This window comes from Pelodiscus sinensis, chromosome 4 (genome assembly GCF_049634645.1).
Source record: "Pelodiscus sinensis isolate JC-2024 chromosome 4, ASM4963464v1, whole genome shotgun sequence".
NCBI classification, from domain to species: Eukaryota; Metazoa; Chordata; order Testudines; family Trionychidae; genus Pelodiscus; species Pelodiscus sinensis.
This window is the reverse complement of record NC_134714.1, coordinates 57316124-57335047: the sequence shown is the minus strand read 5'-3', so window position 1 is coordinate 57335047 and position 18924 is coordinate 57316124. Positions and strand designations below refer to the sequence as shown.

General features: G+C 39.1%; 1 protein-coding gene and 1 long non-coding RNA gene across 21 annotated transcripts in view; one reads left to right on the top strand and one right to left on the bottom strand.

The window, feature by feature from the left end:
- The window catches only part of MEIS2 (Meis homeobox 2), a 203460-nt gene that overhangs the window by 45029 nt on the left and 139507 nt on the right, over positions 1-18924 (top strand). For all 18 annotated transcript variants that reach the window (XM_006132700.3, XM_006132698.3, XM_075927029.1 and 15 more), the window contains one exon: positions 10781-10926. In XM_006132700.3, the coding sequence (XP_006132762.1) occupies positions 10781-10926 (146 nt within the window). The remainder of the gene's footprint in view (positions 1-10780; positions 10927-18924) is intronic.
- On the bottom strand, positions 10811-17521 carry LOC112547392 (uncharacterized). Of its 3 annotated transcripts, none has more exons than XR_012903415.1 (4): positions 17401-17521; positions 16315-16452; positions 12673-12894; positions 10811-10942 (listed from the first exon to the last, which is right to left on the bottom strand). It is a non-coding gene; the product is annotated as an uncharacterized LOC112547392 (long non-coding RNA). The 3 variants fall into 3 exon arrangements; XR_012903417.1 differs by lacking the exon at positions 10811-10942 and adding an exon at positions 11124-11263 and having other exon boundaries at positions 12777-12894; XR_012903416.1 differs by lacking the exon at positions 10811-10942 and adding an exon at positions 11135-11263.

Genomic DNA, 18924 nt, shown 5'->3' with positions numbered 1-18924 from the left:
CTAAGTCACTGAGCACTTTCCCTCCACAGCAATAGTTTCACTTTTGAGGGGAAGAGAATCATAAATCATAATAAACCACAGGCTTTAATATGTGTCTCTGTTTAGGAATAGTGCAGTGCCCATATTTCCATTTGGTTGAACAAGACAAGGGTCTGGCTCTGCACTTTTTACGGAGGCAAAACTGCCACTGAAGCCAATGGCAGTTTTCCTTGAATAAGGAATGTTTACTGGCAGTTTTGCCAGAGTGAGAATTGCAATACTGGGCCCTGGCAAAAGAGACCCACAAGTTCAAATGTATTCCCTTTGTTAGCGTCTCCGGCAAGCTTTTTCCTCATCTTCATGTATCTTAATGATAACATTTGCAGGTTCAAACATTTAACATTCTGGGAAGGGCTTTCTGGACACTAGTAACCTGATAATTATGATCTTCTTGTGGTCTCTCTCTCTCTCTCTCTCTGGTTCTTTGTATTGAAGGAGAAATGATAGTATCTGGCACATTCCTTGGATGACTTGAAGATAGCAGCCTTCTGTGTTTGGGGCTGAAAGATTGCGAACTCTGTGTTAGCCGAAATGCCACACAGGGGAGGTGAATAGAACATTAAAAAAGCTTTAGCTTTAGGTAGTGCAGTGCAAGCAGAGTTGAATTTGAGAGCTGGGACTTAAGTGGACATTTGTCCCTGCTTTCCTCCTTAATAAAATCTGAGTGTTAACTGTGGATAAGGGCATTTGAGAGATCACTAAAAATGAATCATTAGAGTGCCCTGAAGAGCTTTATTATGATGTAGTGTGAAGAACTTTAGAATACACTATATACTTTTATATGTGCTTGTCAGATGCATGTATGTGTTACAGACTATTACAAAAGTAAATTGTTTTGTCCTTTGCTGCAGAGCCAAAGCAATTCATGGCATTAACATAACAAAACTTTTTAAAAATCTAGTTTTCTATTGCTCTGTGAGAAAGGACTGTTAAATAGAAACCACAAGCTTCATAACCACAAACCTTTTTCTTGTGTATGTTTATATTTAATTTGAAAAACCTTGGCACAGAAATACTGACTGACCAAACCAAGTTAAAATCAAAATTACCAGCAGGATATCAGGTTTCAAGATTGACTCCTAATAGGTGGGGCCTAGAAAGCTCTCATAATTATAGTTTGGTTGTGGGGCAGTGTTCAGAGCAAGCAGATTCACAGTAAAGAGTCTCTTCCTGTAGTACTGCAAGAATGTTGTTTTGGATCTGTTAATCAAAGTAAAAATACTATGGGAAATTATTAAATTATACTAGTGTACTAACTTGCCAGATCTAGGGAAAAATGCAGCCACATTTACATATGTGTCCATCTGTCTGTTTTTACACTTTATGTCTCCAGCCAGTGGGTGAAGTGGTTTTAATCCAAGCTGCAGTCTGATTTTCCATTTAACATTACATTTTATGTGTAAATTATTTGTAAGTGGACACACATTTTCTTGACAGTTGCTAGTTTTTAATTGTTCTTTTAAGTAGCCTCATCTATCTGGCCATGGTAGTTTTAACTGGCGTAAGCAGCAGAGTTCTCCATGGGTAATTTTTGTTAGTTAGCAGATTGTTACCATCTCAATGTTGCTGAAATCCCTAATCTCAGGTCAGCATGAAGCTGCAGTGGTTACAATCCTGTTGCCTGATGCGGTGTGAATGGAAGTGCTTTCTGTCAGAAACATGTGGTCTCTTCAGTGGAGAGCCTGCGTAAATCCTGTGTAAATAGAGGGAGGCTAACAAAGGATGAGCCCCTGCAGCTCAGAGCATTTGGAGCCATTTGGGGGCTGAATTTGCTAAATGCTGCTTATACAGCCTGAAAAGTTGAAGAGAAAGGAGCATAAAATCCCTTCTTTTTTCTCTTTCTGCTCATGCCCTGGGGGGAGGGTGTTAAGGGCCAGAGAAGCCTGAGGTAAGCCTATGAAGACTGTTTTTTCAGTGCTCTTTTGAGTGTGAAAAAGGTGGCATGGGTCACTGTCCCCTCTTTAATGTCGGAAAACCCACACAGTCAGTAAATGTTGCATGTAAACTAAAGCATTTCATCTCCTCTCCTTCACTCCATGGCAGTGGGCCATGAACTAGTCACTTGAAAATCACAGAAAAATTTCACTTTAACATGTCCAGACAGTTTAGCACAGCGGGATGGTAAGAGAGATCAGTAATTAGCAGGTTTCCTTACAGTTCCCCATATCCATATAGAATATATTCCCCACCTGATGTGAAACAATGTGAGATTATAAAGTACTAAGCATAAATCTATTGATTTTTATCCCAGCACACTTAAGCCTTCTTCCAAAACAAAAGGCTACACAAATATTTGATCAGCATTTTAGTTTAAGCCATAGTCCTTGTGTATCCTCTGCAGAAGAAAACATCAGCTTTAAAAAACCACCAACCCCCCCTCCCAACATTAAACAAAAAACCACCAACTTCTCCTTTTTCCCTTAATTTCAATCTTATTTCAAAAAAGAAAGAAAGAAAGAAAAGGAGCCACAACAATAATGCAGAGGAAAATATGATAAAAATTAAAGTTCCAGAAGTTATTTCTGCAGGATCTCCTCAACCACCAATTTCAATAGTATATGCAGAGAACAGAAAACCTCAAACATACCTGAAACATCCTTTCCCTCCCTACAAATAGAATATTTATAACAAATGCCTCACTGAAAAGAATAATATGTAAAGAACAAAGAAAGACACCTATTCGGAAACAGAAAATAGCACATTCTTTTTTTTTATTATTGAGTTGCTCAGTTTATTCGTGGGTATTTTGCCATCAACATATGTAATTCTTTTCCAAGTCAGGATGTCTATATGCGTTCCTAAATGTGGGTGCATACGTACACCGTGCACCAAAGCTGAAAGGTTTTCTTAGCAGTGTCCATTGACCTATACGTGTGTGGTTTGTCTCCCTGTGTTTGCAACCATAATAGATCATATGGGTCGATGAATCCCAGTTCCTTCTTACTGTAGCCTGGCCTCAGTCAGAACCCCTGTTCCTTAATGCTCTTAGCTTGCCAAGAAGAACCCTGAAATAACTCCCCTTATTTTGAAATAACAAGTGGAGTGTCCACACTACCAAGCATGTTATTTTGAAATAATGGGCTGGTTATTTTGAAATAATAACTCCTGCTTTCCACAACGAATAATGTTTATTTTGAAATAGTTAGCAAATCCACATTAAAGGAGCCTGCCTCAAATGAATTTTGAGGCTTCCCTGTAGTGTGGACACTCTAGTTTGCAATAGTTATTTTGGGAGTTATTATTTTGAAATAATTTCCTAATGTAAACATAAGAGTGAGCTATTTTCCCTTTTTTCTGTGTATAGTTGTTCTTGTTGGTGTTCTGTAGTTGTTTGACAGATGTAATTCTTTCCCTCATTGCCAAATGGGGGAAAGTAGTTGATATAGTAACTACAGCTTGCAAACAGGGGCTTATTCCTTACTGAGGAAAACACACTAAAATGCCACTCAGGTAGGGAGGGGGCCTTCTGATAAAGGTACCAAACTGGGACTTAGGAGAGCTAAGTCTTATTTCTGCTTTCTCACAGTGATTTTTGGTGATTTTATTTTAGTCACTGAGGCTACCTCTACACAGCAGGGCTAAAGTCCAATTAAGATACGCAACTTGACCTACGTCAACTGCATAGCTTAAGTTGAAATAGCTTAATTCGGCTTTTGGCACTGTCTATACAGCAGGAAGTCAAAGGAAGAACATTCTTCCCTCAACTTCCCTGACTCCTCATGAAATGAAGGTTACCATGAATCAGAGTAAGAAGTCCTCCAGCTCAACATTATTTCAGAATAAAGGCTTGTAGTGTAGATGCGCATTTTATTATTTCAGAATAATGTCAGTTATTCTGAAATAAAGGAGCTGTGTAGACGTACCCTGAGGCTATGTCTATACTGCAGGCTTTTGCTGGCAGAGAGTATGCTAACGAAGCGCTCATTAGCATTTGTCATGCTGTCATTTGCATAGTCTCTGCCAATGCTTTTTGCGCAAAAACAAGCAATGTAGATGGGGCCGTTTTGATTAAAAAACCCCTTTTACACAAGATCCTTATACTTCCTTTTTTGAGGCAGAAGAATCTTGCTCAAAATCGTTATTTGCTCAAAATGGACCTGCCTACACTGCTTGTTTTGCGCAAACATCTCTTGTGCAAAAAGCATTGGGGGAGAATATGCAAATGACAGCATGACAAATGCTAATGAGAGCTTCAATAACATACTCTCTGCCGACAAAAGCCTGCAGCGTGGACATAGCCTGCGAGTCCACATTCTGAAGAGCATTTAGGAAAAGTGAAGAGTTAGGAAAGTATCTGGATGTTCCTCCTACACCGTGTAAGAGCCAAAAGGAATTATTGTAGTCCTTGTACTCTGGGAAGCTCAAGATCTTATTTCTTGAGATGCACAAAAAGGTGGAGCTATGTTTTTGCCCCACAAAATATTGCTGGCAGGGCAGGACTGATGCAGTAGGGGAATAAAAATGTACTTAATAAAGATGTATTGTAGTGCTGCATAGTGGGAATTCTGGCACCTTATTGCCATGGGCTGTGCGTTAAAAGTACTGTTTTGTCCATCATCTCACTATACCTCAGTTCTCTTTCAGTTAAATGGGGCAAATAATGTTTTTTACTCAGCAAAGTATTATGCGACAAAACTAATTAACATGGTTTCTGATGATTATTAATTTTTTAAAAACTCTATAAAGGAGTTATGATCAACTGAGGCATCCAAGCCCACCGCCCAGTGGTTTCACCCAGAGTGGGATGGAAGTGAAGTCCTCTCTCAGAGGGGGCCTTGATTCTAGATCTGGTTTTGTCTACTGCGTTAGTTCCTTCCAGGACAGGTTGTGTGACCTCAGAGTATATTATCAGAGAGGTAGCCGTGTTAGTCTGAATCTGCAAAAGCAGCAAGGAGTCCTGTGGCACCTTATAGACTAACTGCTGTGTAGGAGCATAAGCTTTCGTGGGCAAAGACATGCATCTGACGAAGTGGGTCTTTGCCCACGAAAGCTTATGCTCCTACACTGCAGTTAGTCTATAAGGTGCCACAGGACTCCTTGCCGCTTCTGCAGAGTATATTAGACTCTTGAGGTTTCCTAGGTCTTTTCCATATGATCAGCAATTGGGGTAGTTGGAAGAGAAGCAATTTGTTTCTGTCAGGGATTGTTTTTATTGATCTATTGAGATACTTGGTTGATAATGGTTGTACAGCACCCAGAGCTCCATTTATAAATTTAAACAAATAATGGCAGGTGCAAATGTGTGTGCACATGCAATTCCCACAACATGATTTTCATGCAGAACTCCCCCTTCATTAAACTATGGGACCTGAATAATCCCACAGAAGTTTGCATAAAAAAACTACATCTGTACTGCACTTTATGATATATATACAATTTGATTTTTCTTTCCAAAACTCAGATCTGTTAAAGTAGTCGTATTATTTTTAATACAGTGACAAATTTTCTTTTACTCCTAGTTGAGGTGTTTCCATTCTCTCTTTCCTTCAACAATGAGGGTTTCATGGTTATCAGTTGCCTTACCTGATGCTGGTGAAATGCACCATATTTTGGAAGTAATGGTTTTCTGGGTGCCTTGGTGGTTATGATGGAGGCAAGAGAACTGCTCCTGGAGTTTGGACCTGTATTAGTACTAGGCTTCTGTGGTTATCCCATTGGGTTCTACCATTTTCCTTAGAGTACGAATTAGGTATTTTCCAAGTGCATCAATGACATTCAAAAATTGTATTCAGATGCCGTTTGAACAGCCATCTAAGCTATGGTAAGTCTAGCACTGCCTTTTTCTTTCCTGTGGAGAGAAGAACACCATAGGACTAATTGGGGAATGGGGGGAATGTTGACAGTATGGAGCCATATTGCCAGAGAAAGGTTGATGGGCTGCAGCATGATCGGGCAGCCCCTCTGCAGAATTGGAACTGCTAATCCCTAGTGATCCCTGAGGTCTGTGAGCTTTGGGAGCTACATCCGTAGCTTCCTCCAGGATCCTTGCCATTTCCACAAACTCTTCCATTTGAGGGGAGTATTTGTTAGGACTCATGCATACTAGCTCAGTGAGGCAATCCTGGATTTACACTGGAGAAACTGAGGCCAGGTTTTATCCCACTGTCTGTCTCTTTATCCCATAACAACAAAAAACTATTAAGGTCAATATTTGACTGACTTGCATACCGTGTGCTCTGCCCCCTTACAATGGGTGCTACTGAGCATGCTATACTGTTATCGCACCTTTACCCAATTCTTAGGGCTCAAGGTGTAACCCTGTTAATTTAAATACCCACCCTCACCTAATTCCTAGGCCTCATAGTGTAACTTCCTGCAGGTTTGCAGGACTTTTTATGGTAATATCTTTACTCTCCATTTATTAACAATTACCAAGCAAGGAGAATACACGTGCTAAGCATACACTGCCATGCTCACCAATCCTGATCAAGGCAAGTAAACTTCCCCTGTTGGCCAACCAAGGTCAGTCTTGTCTGGATTTTGGTTGCTGCACATCATGGTCAAGCAGAGGATTCTTGGCAGTTCTGATATTAGGCTGTGTCTTGGAAGGGAGTTTTTCCAGGTCTTTCCTTATTATTCTTTCTGTTCCTTCCTTTCTTTTCTTCCTTTTCTGCTGGTCTCCTTCTTGGATCCCAGTTTATATAGTGAAACCTTGAGTCTTGGTTAGATATACCTTAACCAATTATTTTACAAAAATTTTATTAACCAATTATAACATCATTGACCAAATTATATAACCAATCATACCCCCCCCCCCCACACACACACCTACATTGATTACATATAGGAAAATTAATTATGCAGCAGACAGAAACAATTAAAAATCAGAGATCATACAAATAAACACTAGGAAAGTGAGGACCATAATCACAGAATGAGGATTTCACAACTCCAACTAGTAATAAGTAGTTTCTTGCCAGACGTAATGCTGTCATTTTCTTTAACCATCTTGAGATCTATTTCTTTATCTTGTGATAGTGGGTGCCATTAGGACAGAGTCTCTTTAACAGCCTGGGGATTACACTATTTTAATGCAGTTTATATGGAATGTTGGTATGTGACTCCTTGCTTTACAGCTAATGGCTGCTGCTCTTTCAGTCTGGCTGCTGATGAAGGCTTTAGGTTTTAGCCTTTCAATATGGCTACCGGCCTTCCAATATGGCTACAGAAAAAAAGGCTGTATCCTTACAATATAGTGCTTAGAATCTATAATGTAAGCAAGTAAGGCATTGTGTCTCTTTCTCCACTGACTTGTACCCTGTATAGTCATTTACGCCCGGACAAAGCAGTGGCAGGATTTTTGCCCAGGTGTCACACTCTCTACAAAGGGGTAAATAACTACCCACTGTGCAAGGTAGTGGACTATTGGCTCCACCATTTTTCTGCAGTGGGATAAAAAGATAGACAGTGGGTCAAAATATCTTCAGTTTCAGCCGTGTGAATCCAAAGTTACTCCACTGAGGTGGTATGTATTGTAGCAATTTTGTAATATTTGAGGTTTGATTCTGCCATTCTTATGCATTGTCTAGCACCTTAGTATTTGGTCAAATCAGAAGGACCAATCGTGTAATAAGGACGGTGAAATTGGACCCTCAAATAATTAAAATATTATTCTTTTTCATATGACAATATTTCACATACAATTAATCTGTTATGAAATAGGATTAAAGGATCTGAAATCTGTTTCTGAACTCACTAGTGATGATGCTACGCCTTTGCATTCACCGGAGTTATTCCTCATTTACCCTAGTGCAAATAAAACCAGGATCAATATTGAAGAAGTAAAATGTCCATTGTGAATGCAGTAGCCCTTTCAGTCATGTTTACTCATGTGAGTAGCCCCACTGAAGACAGAGCATTAAGGATTTGTAGGACTGAGTCCTTAGTTTGCACATGTTGCTCAGTGGCAGTTAGTTTGTCTGTGGGATTTTTCCCCACTCCGTAACTCATTGATCTAGGAACACAGCTCTTACGATGAGTTTTCATCTACTGATGTTATTTAGAGGTGCTTGGCTTAAATTTCCTTTCATGGGGTGAGGGGAGAGATTAAGGAAACATTGTCTCTCATCTCTTGTACCATTGAATAGGCACTGCAAGCTTTGCCGAACTTTCATCTCCGGCACTATTATTTGCCTTTTAAAGCAAGGATATTCACAATCTCTCCAAAAGGTGTAAATGATCCTTTAAGACTACTAGTTATTTCAGCTTCTTAAACATACACACACACACACACCCCTACAGAGAAATAGGGATAGTTTATATATGTGTATTTACAGTGTGTGTACGTCTTTGTACCAATAAAGGGACAGAGACTGGAGGGGAAAAGATTTTAAATCTACATGCCTATATGCCTAGATTTTACATAGGGAGACAAAGATATCTTTATCCAGACAATAGATAGACAAACAGACTGACTGACTTCAAACTTGCACTTTCAGTGTGGCTGTTTCTAACCGCCTCCTCCCCACCCGCATCTCCGGGTACTGCTTTTCAAAACTGCCTGAGGCTACAGTACAGCACCTCAGATCCCCAAGGCCCATTGCCTAGCTCCTAATAGCCACTCTCCATCTGTGTCACATGAACAGCTGATGAGATAGCTCCAGTGTCTGTATTTTGGAGAGCACATCCACCCAGGTTAAAATGCTGGGGTTGCCAAGGAGCAGTCAGAAGCCATTAGTGTTTGTGAGAATTTGCCTTGCAGCAGTTCCTTGGCATAGTGGAAAGGGTGTGTGTGTGTGTGTGTGTGTGTGTGCGCGCGCGTGAATACACGCACACGAGGGGGACGGGTAGGAGTGGAGAACATGGGGACGAGCTGAAAAGAAGGGAGTTGATTCTGAATAGCCAACATTTCTCAAAAGTAATTGGTTTGTGACACTGCATAGGGCCGGGCATCATTTCTTTTGATTATTTTTGCGCCCATTTGACTCACCTTTGTTTATCATTAACAGAAGCCAAAGAAAAAGAGAGCAGCAATTTCGGGGTCTTGCTCTGGTGTTTGGGCAGATGGAAGGGAACTGCTCTGCCTTGGGGCAGGGTGATTGTAATGAAGTGGCCTGTCAGTCTGTAAATAGTGAGGGTCATCTCTTCCATGTGATGGAGGGTATCACATTGCAGTGAAAATGGAAATGTCAATAAAATTAATCTGCCAGCTCTTTGCTGTGGCTTTTCCATTTCTCTGATCCAGGAGGATTGGCTTTTTCTTTTCTTTTTTTCTTTTCTTTTCTTTTCCACAAGAGAAGGCAGTGGGAGAAGGGTGAGTGGGCACAGAGGAAGTAGATGAAGCTGAAATAAAAGTTTCGCAGTAAATGGTCTATATGTAGCCGTAACGTATTTGTTTTAGTAGCACTAAAGAGCTAGAAGAGGCTATAGGAATTAGCTCGTGGATCTGTAGCATTCCTCAGGAAGCTATAGAGCGTCTAGCTCAGGCTACATTGAGCACAGAGTTTATTGTTTTAGGCTTTCTTGGACAAGGTTTTTACTTAGCATGGGATTTATGGCATTTACTGCTAATGAATGTCTATTCTTAAATTACAAAAACCACCGTCTCAGCGCAATTCCCAGATGTCCTTCCAGGACCTCGGCTTCTTAAACACCAGCAGGGAGCATAAACTCTCCACTTCTCTGTTTTCCTCTTTCGTGTGGCTCCAGGCTAATGATGTGTAAGGAAAACATAGCAATCTATAAAGTCTCAGTGCTGTCCCAGTATTCTTCATTTATTTTGCATTTGATTATGCCACAAGTCGGATCTTGTTTCTTTCCTTTTTTAAAAGTTATTAGTTCAAATATTAATGTAGGAATATGGCATATATTGCTGCTCTTGATTGATGCCTTCCCAAAAACAGGAAGACGTGCTCGTATGAATTTTAAGAAAGTAGGGGTCCTGCAATGCCTTGCCAGAAGAGTTTTTCAGATACATAATTTAGATGCCCTCCAGGCAGGCTTTCAAGGCATTTTTGCTGGAGGGCAAGAAAAAATAACTATGACTGTTAAAAGTAAATGATTTTTGCTAATGCACAATTAATGCCAGGGAAAAGCACAGAAGAGAAAGATGTTGATGGAAAGTTCTGATTAAGTGAGCACCCTACCTTGATGTGCATTTTTTTTTAATGATAATGATCACTGATGCAGAGATGTAGAAGTTTTCATGTCATGCAAATGCTATGTGCAGGATCATATGCGGTGTGTGTGTGTGTGTGTGTGTGTGTGTGTGTGTGTGTGTGTGCGTGTGTGCGCGCGTGCGTGTGTGTGTGTGGAGGTGATAGCTATGGGGAGGGGCTGATCAGACAGTGTGCTTTGTGCACTGAACAGTGACACAGTTACTGTCACCTATGCAGAGGGCTTAGAATATATAGACTACAGAACATCTAACTTGAATACATACAGTATGCATTCAGTAGGGTTGTAAGCATGCATTTACAGTGAATGGGTTTTCTTGTGGCAGGTTTTCCCACACTGAATCCTGTAATTGACAAAGAGCTATTGCACTGTGTCAAGCACACAATTATAATTGAATTAATGATATGTGCATGTGTGAGACACAAAATTAGTATTTGGAGAGACATGGTTTCTAATTTTTACATATTTGTATCACCAACCATATTTAATGAGAAAATGCATGTGCCTGATGTTCTATCAAATAAAAATAAAGCTGCATTAGTTTCCTAATAATTAAGGATACCTTTTAGTTTATATATTTTTGGTTTATTATGTTTCCTTCCCCTTCTTTTGTTCTTTCTAATAGGGGATGGTTTAGACAACAGCGTAGCCTCACCTGGTACAGGTGACGATGATGATCCAGACAAGGACAAAAAGCGTCAGAAGAAAAGAGGCATTTTCCCCAAAGTAGCAACAAATATCATGCGAGCGTGGCTTTTCCAGCATCTCACAGTAAGTGGAGACCAAACTAATAAAAACATAAAAAATAAATTTTTGTTCATATGCCTGATGAGGTTTGTTCGTTATTATTAGAAATCAATTGTCTCCATCATTTCCTGAATGATAGTAGGGATCAGTGAGCACTTTTATTTTTTTCCAGAAGCTTTTTTCTGTATTTATTTATTTCAGTCTTGGAATCATGACAAGTTGAATATACATCATAAGATCTTAGCATGAAACAGTATTACAGTAGAAGGTAGTCATTTTTGCTTTGCGTTCCAATAGTGAGAACTGTTCAAAATGTTCTTAAGATGAAAAGGGGTTTCTTCATTTGGAATATAGTGTGTGTCTGTAGATAGATAGATATAGTGACAATTAATCAAGGTGTTGAATCACTCCATCCTCTGGATTGGGTTATTTATGGCTTTTGTTTACAACAACCCTTATATGTTTCGGAAGGCAAGTAATATTCCCCAGTGTAGCTATTCCAACGTACATTGCAGGATGCTGGAGAAGTCATAAAACAGCTTGCAAACTTGTCATGTGTTAGTTTACATGAGAAATATAGAAAGCTTATAGGCTCTCTAATTCCTCAGTTCTATAAAAGAGATTAAAACACTTTTTTTTCTTTTAAAGCTGTTCTTCAAGTCCATTATCTTAAAAGCTAGCCCTATTCTCTTCTGGGGGAAAGAGATTAAATATCTGAAAAAGCATCACTTTTAGTAACAATCTATCTTTGTCCTCCTGTTTGCAACTGGTTTTGTGTGTTGGTGTTCTGTTGACTATGACAGCTTTACTTAAGTATCAAAATACATTTTTAAAGAACTGGTAACTCTCCTATAGTTTACTAGTCAGATGGAAATGTTAGAAAATGGTAAAAATATCATTGATGATAGATTTTTTTTTCACCTCTTCCTATGAAATTGTTCCCTCCTCATTCCGTTTGGGCTAATGATTAAAAAGATAATAGCACGGCTAACTACCTCACATAAGGGCTTCTTTCTGATTACCAAAGTTACACATGTCCATAGTTGCTGATGTTACAGTGTCGTGATTCCTGGACAAGGTAACCCTTTTATTTATAGCAGTGGCTCGTAGAACAGCTAAGGGGAGGCAGGGGAGCAGTAAGTAGATCCACATTTCTAAACCATCATTTTGATGTAAGGACATTAGTAGCAAACTAAGGTGCATTGATCTGGCCTGTGGGGTCAGGATTAGCTAGAATAGCCAGTGTCTCTGCTGGAGTAGTGGTTATTCTTGCCTTCCAGCTATGGCCATTTCAAAGGTCAGGTGCCCTGTACCCACTTGGCTCAGAGGAATTAGACAGAACATGAGTCTCTGGGCTGATTACTTAACCAAAGACAAAATAATGAGTCCTAAGCAAATACTGACTAATTGAAAGGGCTGTAAATCCATTACATATTGGTCAGGGATAATCAGGAGTATTTAATCACTTTTATCTATTCAGGAGCACTGAAGCTGCAACAGCAAAGCCCTGAACCTTGCCATGTGCTTATTATTCTCATCATTATCAAAATTACTTCACAGCTGTTCTTTGCTACATCACCTCAGCTGGAGATTTACTAACCTGTAAAATGTTTTTAATTTGGAAGTCGAGTGAGTGTGAGGAGAGGGTTTTTCATTTTTAGCTGGAGAGTATGACTACAGGAACAGCAAGGGGAAACAGCTAAAACCACGGCCCACAAATAATCCATTTTCTTTCACACAAGCCTTCATGTTCATTTCCTTAACTCTTACCAAAGTTTTCAATTTCTTGTTTTCCCCCCCTTGCTTCCTTTCTTTCTTGTGTGCGCATTGAAAGCATTCAACACATGCTTACTGAACAATCAGCTATCTCTCACTTATCTTGAGAAAAAATCCTCACGGCTTTGCCTTTTGGAAATCCACCCCCTCCATTCTCCACCACCTCCTTTGCCCCACATGAATTGAGGAAGTTCAGCAGCTTTGATGAGGATGTTCCTGAAAAAAACACACCCAAAAAACACAAAACCTTTTACCTTCCAGGCTTTAATGAGTTTGCATGTGCTGAAAGATTTACTGTGCTGTAATTCTCAGACCTGAGAATTGATAATGGAGACCCCTAACTAGTGCAATGGAAATTCAGAAACATTTTTTGCCATAAATGCAGGCAGAGAAGGAAGAGAAGTCTTTCTTCTAAAGATCCTTCACTTTTTCTCAGATTAGCTTGTCCATTCAAATGCCAGCTCTATTGCAAAGGGAATCTATGATGTATAAATTATTGTTTCAAGTAAATTTCTTTACAAAAGGAGTCCATGATTCAATGTACATTCCTTCATTACTACTCTAACCTTATTTCAAATTGGTTTGTCCCTCTTTTGTGCTGTATGACCTGTTCTTGTATTACAATAATCCCCTGATGTACCCTTTTTTCTTTCTTTTTTTTTTAAAGAAACTAATTGAATTATCTCATTATTTTAATTTGTTAAGCAAATGTATTTTACATCTCAGGATGTGTTCTTAAAGAAGGGGCTGCTTAGGCTTTGCCCCTTGAATGGGCCATTGGTGCATTTTGACATTCATGCATTCATTAACGAAAGGAACATAAAAGAACTCTGGTTGTATTTTTTTTTCAAACACCCAACCAGCATGGAGCAACTTTTTCCATAAACCACAGGGGTCTCTCTACATATGTTCTCAACTGCAAGCCATTGTCACCTAGTTTGAATACCTCAAAAGGACAAATAAAAAACTAAAGGCCAACTGTAGCAATTGTTAGCTGTTAGTCTCAATATGACAAAAATCGTTAACCTCTGGTTTTCCTGGAAGAAGAAGCAACTCCAGTCTATCTCTCATAGCATTGACTAAGCTCACAAATTCCTTTAGATGTCAAACTTAGTGGGAAGGTAATTCAGCTCTAACTAATCGTATTCATTTATTACCTTTCTTTAAAGAAAACGCTACCTTTTTTTCTTTATGAAATATTCAGTTATTTTACAATCCCCTAAGATAACCTAATTTAAAAATTGAGTAGCTTCTTTATATAAGCTTGAGTGACTTTTTGAAAAGAGACAGGTGCTTAAATTCTCTTGTAGAATTAATGTATCCCACAGACTCTGCTGGCTTTCATAATTGTCTTAATTTCTTGCCACCTTTTCCATTTTGCAGTAACTTTACTTATGTTAGAAATAAGATACACACATGTTTTTGTTGATGAAAGTGAAAAGCAAGAAATAGAAATTTATGTAATTTCCCTGGATATTGGAATCTGTCTTGCATTTGGAATTACATCGGGACAGGAAGATGAAAAGATCTGAGGATAAATTGGTTGGAAATGTGTATGCTTTTTCTGGATAATGTCCAGTGTTTGAGAAAGTAAAGGAAATCCTAATGTGGTAGTATAAGCTTTTCAATAGTACATAAAGATTATGATATCAGAAAGGTAAACCTGACATTAAGGCTGTTTTTATTTGACTTCAAAGATAGTTAAAGAAAAGAAACAGTGAGAATCTGACCCAAGCCGAGAGTTTATTCATAGCTTTAGAAAACTCCTTTTCCTCCATGCCAAGGAGTCCTTAGTACACTCAATTAGCCTCTCAGACATCTCGCTTTCCTCCCTCAAGTGCTCCCCTATTTGCCCTGCAAAGAACATATTTGATCATGGAATGAAAACAGGAAGTGCTCAGATACAAAGACACCCTTGCTCACATCAATTTTTGAGCTAAACATTTTCTTGTTAGCAACTATAGAAACAACAACAACAGTGCTGTAGTTTAAAAGGGTAGAGGACATTGAAAAATACATGTACATAATCAGAAGTGAATGTAGTCATAAAGGAAGTAATTACATTGTTCTTATACTTTTTGTAATTCATCCTTTGCTGCAGCAAAGAGAACCAAGACCTACACTTTTAGTCCATTCACTACACTCATTTTTTCCTTCTGGTGTAGTGCTAGTAAAACAGAAGATGCAATTATGTTTGTGACACTCATCTGGAGAGATCTCATTTTTTCAAGTCCTAGTTCACTATTGTTCCTTTTATTCAAAGCTTTAAGTATGTGTATATTCACTAAAAGTATATATTTGCCTTTGATACAAAAATACTACCTTGAGTATGCACAGTAAAAAAATCCTTTTATGAATCATTGGGTCACATTCTCAGCTGATATAAATTGGCACAGCTCAGCTGAAGTCACTGGAACTATTCAGCTTTAAATAGGTTCTGGCCAATGTTATTTTTTAAAAACAGATACTCATGGTGATGTTTAGAACAAAAGAATTGATATTATGGGGAAAACACGTTCATTTCCTCCAAATAGTTAACATAACAAGTTTGTGGACCAAATTCAGGTCACATCTACTTCAGAGTAAATCCATTAACTTCTGTGGATTTACATGCATGTCTCTAAGCCCTGGTCTACATTAAGGAGTTATTTCGAAATAACAAGCGGAGCGTCCACAATACCAAGCCTGTTATTTTGAAATAAGGGGCTAGTTATTTCAAAATAATAACTCCTGCTTTCCATGAGGAATAACCCTAACTTTGAATTAGTTATTTCAAAATAGCGGTAGTGAGGATGCTCCGCTGCTGCTGTTTTGAAAAAACTACTCCCCACAGTCATTCAGAATAATTACTTCCCAGTGGTTCTTGGGGCTCTACGTCAAGGTAGCATGTCCACATTAACGGAGTCTACCTTGGACTAATTTTGAGGCTTCGCCATGGTGTGAACATACTATTTCAGAATTATTATTTCAGGAGTTATTATTTTGAAATAATAAGTTATTTTGAAATAATTTCCTAGGTAGACATGCCCTGAGATTACAACCTGGCCCCATATCTTGTTAAATGAGTACATCACCTAGCCACTTGTATAAGTGTCTCCATTGAAACTCAGTATGAATTAGACATTTCACTGCATTTGGTCTTAGAACAGAAGACCTCTGAGCAAAGCCCGCTTTAATAATTTTGGACAAGCCCAGAAAGCAAATACTGTATTCACCCTTCCCCAGTCATAACTGGCCTCCACGCAACATATTCATACCACTTTGCAGAGGATTCGTGAGTAAGGATTTTGAGGAGGGATAGCAAGAAAACTCTTTAGGACACCCCAAACTGAACAGAGTACATTTATAGACAAAGATGAAGAAGCAACTTAATAAACCAACACCTTATTATAGAAGTGCCTCGCAGCTGTTTTTGCTGGTCTTTGTATGGAATTGCTCATTTTAAAAAAATATTGGAAGACATTTGTTCAAGTAAAGTAGGGCTCTTGGGGCTGTGAGGCCTACACAATGAAGAGATTTATGGGCATTATGCTGAATTTGAGTACTTGTACAGGAGCAAATTGTGACCTGTCCTTTGTATCTGTGCAGGAGCGAAAAGGGGTCTAAGATGTTCTTTTACTCTGCAGTGTAGACTACCTGTTTTTGTGATCTGGAGCAGCAAGGAAAGCAGTCTCAATGGAGCTGGTTGTCAGGAAATGGGAAGAACTTCAGAGTCATCATCTGACTCCGGTTCTCCTGGGGCAGCACAACAATGCACTGTCCATAACATGGGGCCTGTGACAAAGCCACAATTTAATCCATGTAACATTACAAACATTAACTAAGTAATTATTTATCATTGTCCATGAAATATTATTGTCACATTTTACAGATGGTTAAACATTAATTGGGAAAGCTAAGCTGGCTTTTCGGGCTTGTCCGAAGCCCATGAGAAAATCATGGCAGAGCTGGATAAGAATGTAGGACTCTTGCTTTTAGTCCTTTGCTTAGGCCATTGGACCATGCTGCCTCACACACTGTTGTGCTGTGTTTATTTGTGGCCAGAGGTCACCCTGGATGTTCAACGGAGGAACTGGCTCAGCCGTAGGCTGAGGATAGGAGGGAAGTTACAGGTGTTTTTATTATTATTTAACTTTTGATGTTGATTACTGTTTGTATTACAGAAATGCGTTGGGGCATTGGGGCCCCACTTGTACGCACATAGTAACAGTTAGTGTTTGCCCTAATGTCATTAGTAGCAGCCTGAATACAATAAAGCTGGAAACCACTGAAAATTATGGTGTCTATGGCACTGGGTCTCATGGCCCCAAGAGATCAGTGCTGGGTAGACATAGGAGTGGTAGTAAATAACTTGTGATCCTTAGGAAAAAACAGAGTTGGAGCTTCAACTTTAGTGATTGATGTTAGTTTACATTGCTGAGGCTAATTTCTTCAAAGAAAAGATATAGAAATATTTGTTTGTTTTCAAAATGAAATCTAAGATTGGCCCTGACATTTCTACATCCACCTCTGTACATCCCCATGGGGACATGGGGTTCGAGGCCCTCAAAAGCAAGCTCTGCCTCTGAATGGTTAATCTAATCATTGTTATATAAACATCTGTTCACTCAAAAATTGATGCTTTTGTGATACAATGGTCTATCTGTTTAGTACTACAGCTCTAGTAATTATATTCAGAAAAAACATATTTTTGTTAGATCATGTAGTATAAGGCAGCCTTACCTTCTTGCTCCAGCAAAGAGAGAGAGAGAGAGATTTAAGCTTTTGCATTGTTTTCTGCTAGCTGGGGGAAAACATCTGTGAATTGTTTGAACTGAACCTTACCAGGGACTCTCTGAATCTGTGTCATCTCTGTTTAATTTCAGGAAATGATGTCACAGAGCATTAAATAACAATGCTATGTGATTTATTTTTACTTGTGCATGCTGTCCTAAGCATTTCTGTTACCCAGCAGTGTTTTCAATTAACTGTAAGCTTGCACTTTTTAAAATGTATTCCATAATGCTTTTTGGAGGGGCATGGGGATGGTTGGGTTTTTAGGGGGTCACCAAGGTTCAGGGCTGTCTAAGGGCTGTAGGGCCATTTGTCATGTGCTTATTTGTACTTGGGACTGGATGTCAGCACTCTCATCACCCATGGCAACCTCCAGGACTGTTGGTTTGCTACAAAGCATGTCTGTGGAAGAAAAACTAAATGTTCTAACCCTATCAGTCAAAAGCACCATTAGATAGTTATAGTACAGGCCTGCATACTGTAGCTTCTGCCTTTATCAAACTTTCTGCACTCCCCCCTTTTCTGTAAAGAATAGAGGACATAAGTCAATTCTGTCTGCCATCTGTCGTCTTTTTAGCTGTTCCTCAAATTAAAGAGACAGTCCAAAATTTCAATAGTCTGATAGACTCATGGAAGGTTTGGGAGTAATTACTACTTTTCCATTTGATTTTTTTTCCTTGGGTCATTCGGGAAGCAAATCTTTATTGCCCATCTCAGAAGGTAAAATATGTTTCTGCTTTAAAAACAGTATTTTCAGAAATGTGTTTGCTGTGTCATAAAGTTGTTATCTAAGAAGATTCTAAATTTTGTATAGGGTGAAATGAACATACACCCACACACATATATAAGTAATCAGGTTTTATTCAGAGAAGTCTGCATAGGTAAAGGAGATGGAATGCGTTGCCCCTCAACCCACGCTCAGGTTGAGGACTGCAGAGGACCCCTTCTATAACCTCTATGAGGGTGATTTGAGTCTGCATAATAGAACTCTTCCATGGCTACCACAATAGCTCTCTACACACCAGTCTATTTGGTGTTAGCTTGCTGCCCTCCTGTCTCTAGTGTGTAAGGGATGTAGTAGCTTCAGTGCTGCCATTCTGCCTGCATCTAGCCTCTTCCCTGTGTACGGATAACATGAGATTTAAGTAGTGTCTTGGCTCTCTTCTGCAGGGTGAAGTTTGCCCATACAACATGTGAAGTAACCTCCTAACCATCAGACAATAGATCTTAGAACCCACTCAATGGCTAGCTTTGGGAAACAAATTTTATTTCCCCATTTAATATTTTTCATGGTATTTTCAAACAAGGTATTAATAACTGGGAAGAGATAGCAACTTAAGTCATGTACTTGGTAGTGCTGTTAAAAATGGCTCAACGGAGCAAGGTAGAGGTAGTAGGCTAGCAAGATATGAACAGTCAATGTGTTTTCTGGTTGTTATCATTAGATTACAAAAGCCTTGTAAAACCAGAAAT